This window comes from Montipora capricornis, chromosome 8 (genome assembly GCF_036669925.1).
Source record: "Montipora capricornis isolate CH-2021 chromosome 8, ASM3666992v2, whole genome shotgun sequence".
Classification (NCBI taxonomy): Eukaryota; Metazoa; Cnidaria; class Anthozoa; order Scleractinia; family Acroporidae; genus Montipora; species Montipora capricornis.
In genome coordinates, this window is record NC_090890.1 from 38,712,521 (window position 1) to 38,719,979 (window position 7,459).

General features: G+C 40.0%; 1 protein-coding gene across 1 annotated transcript in view; it reads left to right on the forward strand.

Annotated features, from left to right (window-relative positions):
• LOC138059686 (sodium-coupled monocarboxylate transporter 1-like) overlaps window positions 1-4,868 on the forward strand; it is a 22,373-nt gene extending 17,505 nt beyond the window's left edge. Inside the window, exons 13-15 of the mRNA XM_068905299.1 lie at window positions 418-521; window positions 1,759-1,901; window positions 4,603-4,868. Coding sequence (XP_068761400.1) covers window positions 418-521; window positions 1,759-1,901; window positions 4,603-4,725 — 370 coding nt within the window. The 3' untranslated portion in view covers window positions 4,726-4,868. The remainder of the gene's footprint in view (window positions 1-417; window positions 522-1,758; window positions 1,902-4,602) is intronic.
• Window positions 4,869-7,459: the final 2,591 nt, after the last annotated feature.

Genomic DNA, 7,459 nt, shown 5'->3' on the forward strand with positions numbered 1-7,459 from the left:
GGATCTCCGCAGTGCAAGTGCCCTGACCATCGGGTCTTGTTTCCTTCTTGAGATTTACTCAGAGTAAAGAAAATTTTTTTTTTGCAAAAAAATTTCAGAACAGTCTCATTTCAATTGTGAGTCCACTGTCAATTACACTGGCGGAAATCAAAGAAATTTGACTTAGCTTTGCAATGGGAAGTCTTAGATTTTCTTGCTCCGTTCGTTCTTAGACGTCAACGCCATATATTCGTGTATGATTTGTTTTGCATTTTCTAGTTAAAGCCGATTAAAAATCCATTTCCAAATCTAAAACAATAAAAAAATGGAGTTATATTCGGTAAAGAAGGATATTACCATCAGGTCCCTTGCGAGTGGAAACGTGCGTTCAATTCAGTCGTTGTTGGTTTGCATTTATGTATACTTTTCTCTTGACAGCGTTGAAATCGCTGACACGTTATACCATATCTCTTATCTGTGGCTCAGTGGCCTTGGAATAGTGACTTCATTTGTCGTGGGATTGGTAATTAGCTACTTGTTGGGTGAGTACACGGCGGTTATTTGTCAATTATTTGTCATGATTTAATTTGGTCTCGCCTGAGGCAGATCTAAGAAAAATCAGTAGACAGTACGTAGGGACTAAGCCGCTCTTTCACGTTGAAACTTTTAGCTGAAACTTATGTGCAACGGCACTGCAAAAAAGTTTCAGCAGGTGTTGCACCGTGTAACATAAAACATTGAAAACGACCATGGTACACGGTGCAATGCCTCCTGAAACTTGTTTCGCAGCGCTGTTGCACACAAGTTTCAGCTTACACTTTCAGCGGGTAACAGCGGCTTAAGTTCAACTGAGGCGTATACCAGTCTCCAAGCGGCTTGCAATAGTCTTAAGTCTGCTTTATCAGGTTCAAAAATAAATATATAAATAAATAAAAGAAATAAATAAATAGGATAGTATGTTTGGGGTGCAGGGATGGCGCAGTGGTGAGAGCACTCGCCTCCCACCAATGTAGCCAGGGTTCGATTCCCAGACTCGGCTTCATATGTGGGTTGAGTTTGTTGGTTCTCTACTCTGCACCGAGAGGTTTTTTTCCGGGTACTCCGGTTTTCCGCTCTCCTCAAAAACCAAAATTTGATTTGATTTGCGTTAACTTGTTAATTTCAATTTACAGTGTCCCCGATTAGTGCTCTACGGAGCTAGAAGATTAGACCCTTAAATAAAGTTCCTTTTCTTTCCTTTCCTTTCCTTTCCAATCCAGACAGTATAATTCCCACTTTCACGAATCTATTCTTTTCACTGATTCCAGTGATTAATCCACGAGGTCGATACACTGATATTGTAATGTAAAGCTGTCGAATTTGACCTCAATGCTGCCCCAACAGCGGCCGTTTTTACACAGCTAGAAAATTCATTCCTATGTAGTCCAGACGGAATATACCACTCTTGTTCGGTTCGTTTTGTGTAAAGACAAAGAGAGACTTTGCATCGAGTTTACGGTAGACGCCAGCTAGGATGAAATTTTCGTTTTTTTTCCAATAACCAAAAAATGTTGTTTGATTTTATCTCATTTTTCGCGTGGCCTACGAGTACCAAGTAACTCTCAGAAGAGAGAGACAATTTGGAACAAGAGAATTTTCATGCTTTTATGTGAAAGCAGTAACTTGCCGTTTGCCTGGCGTTTTTCATGAACACACTGCTTAGTCTCCTGATCAGGCTACTGTCCTAAATTATTTCAACCATCGACTAAGATAGAGACATATTTTTGTTTGTTGGTGAAGAAACGAAGGCGGATCGCCAAAAAGAAATAGATCCCAAGCTGCTGTTTCCAGCAAAGGAATGGCTCTATGGATTCTTACCTGGCCATTCGTTCACGTGGGATATTGACGACGACTTAACCAAAGTAGATGGTGAAACCAAAAAGGTACTTGATTTGCTATTTTGTGTACTCGTCTTGTTAACTTTACTTCATTACACTGGTTTGTATTTGTCGTTACACTTATAAGGCCTATAAAGCTTTTGACTCTAAGAGGGCGGAATGATCTGACCGTAGAATGTTCAGATCCAGTACTTCAGTTAGAAAGTTAACGTTAGATCATTTGTTTATCCTGGCTTAGCCGCATCGTTTCGCAATGAAGAAAGATCAAAACAAACGAATCGTGTAAGAAATAATTACAGAACAAATCGCCGGGAGTGATTGAATTTTTTGAAGATTTTCTTGAGGTTTTTATGAATTCCAAGGTAACCCGCGATCCAGCCTGAGCATGGTCGACATCTGCCGCAAATTCTGACGTCATTTCTGTTGTGTGTTACGTCAGTAACCCCTTTAGTTAAACGGCTTCATTATGGTCATACGTCGAGGTCACAAGTTAAAAGTGCACCTAAATGAGGAATCTTTCGTTTTCTGTGCCATAGCAGTCACCAAAACCTACCACAAAAACAGTGGTTATTTGACCAAAGACATAAAAATACGTCTTGCAGCGAGGTTGCGCTGTTAATTGCAAATTCATAGGGATACCCTGCTTGACAGGGAAGGAAATTAAAGAAAACCTATGTACGGATCTTCTCGATGTCGTCCAGAATTTTGGACAAATAGTTTACCGGTTGAAAAGTCGCTATAACCAGTTTGAATTTTAACGCCTGCCCAATGGCACAGAAGTGGAAGTGACGTTGCAGACTTCACGTCGCGCATGTGGGCGTGGCAAACCATCGGGGAGATCCGTGCGGAGGGGTCCTCTCCTTCCACTAAAGAGGGAAATAACGTTAAAGGGAACCACAGCAAATCTCAGGGAAATTGAGGGGCCAATTAGGTTTCCTTACTGGCAAACCGTCACGGAAAGCGAAACATGTTTATGTTTTACTTGTGGCGAAGAGACTTCCTGATTAACTTTATTAATTCCATGATATTTTTATTATTATCTGTAAAATTATTCGTTAATGGCCGTAGTATAGTAAAGGAAATACACATATCATAAATGGCTGCCCCAACGTAGCCGCGTTAAGGACGGTGCCTAGTATTGTTATTGCACATATGTTCTGCGCATCGAGATAATCGGGTTTCCTATCGGTGAGGCTTACTACAGTCGAACCTGTATATAACGGCCCTGTATTAAGCGGCCACCCTCTATTAAGCGGCCAGTTTTCAAAGTCCCGATATTTCGCTCATACAAACGCTGTATTTGTACCTGTTTTAGGCGGCCACCTCTATTAAGCGGACGCTGCGACCCTGTAGCAGTCCTATATTTGTCTTTCTTTGCTATTTTTACCTGTATAAAGTGGCCACCCTTGAACAGAAACTCATTTTATGCGGTATTTTATTTTTTAAAATGCAATTCATCATCACGACTTGCTCTACAAACACAAGTTTCAAATGCCGAAACGCCAGACGTAGGTGTTCGACTTTATTAAGTCGCCGTAATTTTTACTCTATTACTTCAACTTGTACAGTATTGTATATCGTCTTACTTTTAATTAGCAACCTTTCCGTTATAACTGCACATTAAACGTAACAACTATGAACTGACGGAATGAGATCTTTTGTTATGAACTGTAAGTCATAGAAATACAGCACTGTGTACCGTAGAAGAGTAAAGGGCAATTTATTGCACAATACTTTTACACATTGTTACTTATATTTTACCGTTAAGTTTACAAGTTTGCAACTTTGTTTAAAGTATTGATCGCTTCAAAGAGTGTTGATTTCATGTATGAAGTGCTTTTGTATGATACGCCATTAAATTGGCATTAGACCACGCCCAGTGAGTATTTTTAGTGATTCTGTGTTAAAAGAGGCCACCTGTATTAAGCGGGCAGTTCCTCAAGTCCCGAGGGTGGCCGTTATACGCAGGTTCGACTGTAATTCAGGGATATTTTTTTTACGGTTTAAAACTATTCGGAGAAAATAGATCTCAGTAAGTACTCTTGGTATCCAAAAAGAAAGTTGGGGGTAACCATACATTTTTCAGAGATAATAAAGCTTCAATTTGAGAAAGAATGCCATACATTGCTTTGCATTTAAAGCTTTTTGCAAATATTGTTCACAAATTATCTTTGAAAATGCGTGGTTACCCCCAATTTTCTTTTTCGATTTTAATAACACTTGTTAAGATCTACATTTCCTGCATAATCATAAACCGGGGCAAAAAGTTAAGCCTATGTTACACCAGGCAATTTTTCGTGCAAATTGTCTCGCAATTTTGTTCCGACATAAATTGCACGAGAAATTGCCCACTGTAACATTCCCTGCCACTGACATCAAACGCAACATCAGTTCTTGTTCCCACCAACGATGCGAGAAGCTAGAAGAAATCGGGTCTACTTTGGGAAACGGGTCTCGCAACAAATCTTTCAATTATTGTGTAGTGTAACATTTGTCTTGCAACTTGAGTCGCGACGGTTTGCGGAACCAGTCAATAAAAATGTTCCTTTAATCTCATGTGATCATTAAAAACGAGACTGGTTGCAGCAAGAAACGTTGCCCAGTGTAACACCCATCAAGCAACTTGTTTGGCAAATGTGAGAACTTCAGTGTCGCAAAAAAATTGCGAGACAAGTTGCAAGAAAAATGCTTAGTGTAACAGAGGCTTTACGCAAAGAATATTAATCTTTATAATTTCGTGTTCTAGGAATCCATCGTGGAAGACTTTCAGGAATTCGCCACATCTCATTCAGAGATTGAGGACAGCGTAGTAAACGAAACTACGAAAGATGAGCAAATGACACAAAGTTGTTATGAAACAAAATTTTAGAGTGACAATACTATGTTGATAAAAATAATAGTGAGAGCGAGCAGAAGCAATCTCGTTTAGTTCATGTGAGGGAAGAGAAAATGAAAAGATAATGCAACCCATACCACGTCTTAAAGGTCTTTGTTGGTAGTCACAAATCTGCATACCCCACCGATATCGAATTAAACTCTGATCGGGTGACTCCACTTTTATACCCTTTAGTATTTCCAAATTTCCTTGCCGTTATTAGAACACCCACCCTTTTCCCAGCTTTGCGGCATTCTGAGAGCGCGTTAGCCCACTCTGCCACCGTGACGGACTTCCGTTGGCTGGGATGAGAGCAAACATTTAGTTTAGAATCTTTCCTCCCGAGATGATTGGCACAGTTTTAAACTATTTGATAAAGTGGACAGATGCTTTTTCTTTGAGAACGGCTAGCTTTAAAGATAAGGAGGATTTTCTACGTTATTTCTAGATCTTGCTTCGTTCTTGTGTGTTCCACTGTGAACATTACTTTGCATAGAACGAACCCTTCAATAGAATTAATTTGCGTAGAACGAGTTCTCCAGTTCTTTCCTCGTTAAAATCTCATGATTATTCATGAGCAAGTCTAAATAAGAATGTTTTAAGAGAAGACTTAAAACAGTCAACACTCGTACTCTGCTTGATATCAAGCTGCAGGCCATTCCAAATCTTTGGCGCTGCAACCAAGAAGAATCTATCGATCCAAACGGTCCAACATTTGGTTCTTGCGACTTGCATGAGTAACTGGTTGTTAGTCCTTACTGCATAACGACTTGCAGCCTTGACTTGGAGAAGCTCTGTCCTGAAGTAGGAGGGGGCCATACCATTGAGAGCCTTGCAGACAAGAGGAGCAGCCAGTTTAACTTTATAAGTATGGGCGTGATGCGATCAAACAGAGGCACTCGACAATTAAATGAAATAAAAAAAAAAAAATTCCAATCGCCTCACCGGCACTTCGCAGCGGTCCCCCATCCAAGTACTAACCCCATTCGAAGGTGAGTAGTCATGTAGCCCTCCCACAAAAGTCGAACAATTTCGTCAAGTTCCTGAAGTCTGCTATCTGTGTCTTAAGGGCTTAACTTTAGCTGACACTTGAACTAGCATCAACGATTGTGACTTGATCTTTGTGTCGAATTCGCACATATCTGGTCGAACGTTATAACATAGCATTAGTAATAATACATTCTGATTATTTCATTCTAGAGAGAGCAGTTCGACAACGGGACCCTCTTTCACCTTACATTTTTATCACAGTGGTAGAATTATTGGCTATAGCGATAAGGGCTAATGATAACTTTCGTGGAATTTGTCTTGGAGAGAGAGATAAAGTTGCTACAATACGTAGATGATACAATGATACAACTGGGGTCCTAAGAGACGATGCCTCGCTGAAGACGTTATTGGATGTACTTAAATCCTTTTGAAAAAATTTCAGGCTTAAAAATTAACATCTCTAAATCTGAATATATGGAGAAGCTCGCGGTCGAAAGGGGGATCTTTTTGGTCTCAATTAATTGGCATGCGCGTCCGATTAAATGTTTAGGGGTCTAAAATCTTGCTTTTTTTAGGACCGTAGGAGGCAGGCACCAAACAGTTTCGCAATAGTTTCTTTTGTATCTTCTCGGATGAGAACGATAAACCGTTGGCTGTCTGTTATAGCAAAAAAGAGCCGGTTGGTTCTACAACCGATCGAGTCCTGATTAATATTGGTACGTAAATTACAGTAGATGACTTGACGATGAAAAACATCGCTTTCCGTGATTTTGCATCTGAAAAACCCACGCCGGTAAAAAATGTTCGAAGCTTTTTCATGTTGGAGATCACAAAAAATAGTAAACCAGGTACCTGTTTGGCGCCACCATCTACTTTTGGTAAAGACGTCATCAAATATTCCACTCGAGCGATTCGTGGCTACGTAAGAATCCATGCCAATCTTTCACCAAAATAGCACCCTGGAGACTATTTATTTTTCACGATCCTCCTTGAGGTTGGATTAAATCAGTGCAATAGCCTGCCAGTGCATGGTCTTTAATATTGTTTTTCTTACGACAAATCGCACCTCGTTTCGTGCGTTTCGCCTAAGCAAGTCCCATTCATGTTAATGCGTTTCTTTCGCTCAACCTTGAGAAGAATGAGGTGGGACTCCTTGTGAAATGGCTTAAAAACACACACACACACAGATTAAGTAATAGTACTTGTTTTGATCGTCGACCTTAAAACAATGTCCTGTTGCACATTGAAGTATTGGTTGAATTTGAAATACCTGTTGCACTTTGATTACAAATTGTCTCACTTTGTGTCTTACCCTGTCGCACTTTGTAAACACATTGTAATCTAAACCTGAATTTCACTCTATCGTAGTGGATTGATAATAAAAAATTGTCATACGATTCCCAAACTTTGCTGAAAAACTCTACGAAAAGCTTCATTATGTACTTGGCTTGGCTTGGCTTGGCTTGGCTTTTAACTAAAGCAAACAAACCATGCTCAGTAGATTACCAACAAAAAAGAATCTTATTGCCTTTTCTATTTTGTTGCCCAAATAAATTCGGATTGCAAAGTACACCCGCTAACGAGTGAACGAATTTCGGAATCAACGGGAAGTCATTTTTCTTGGTGCTGAACGAATGTACCGCGCCCTCATGGTACGTGAACGTTATAAGTCTACCGCGTTTCATATTCCATTGTAATCTTTGGAGTCAGAGATTTCTTTTGGTGGAATCGTTTTAGA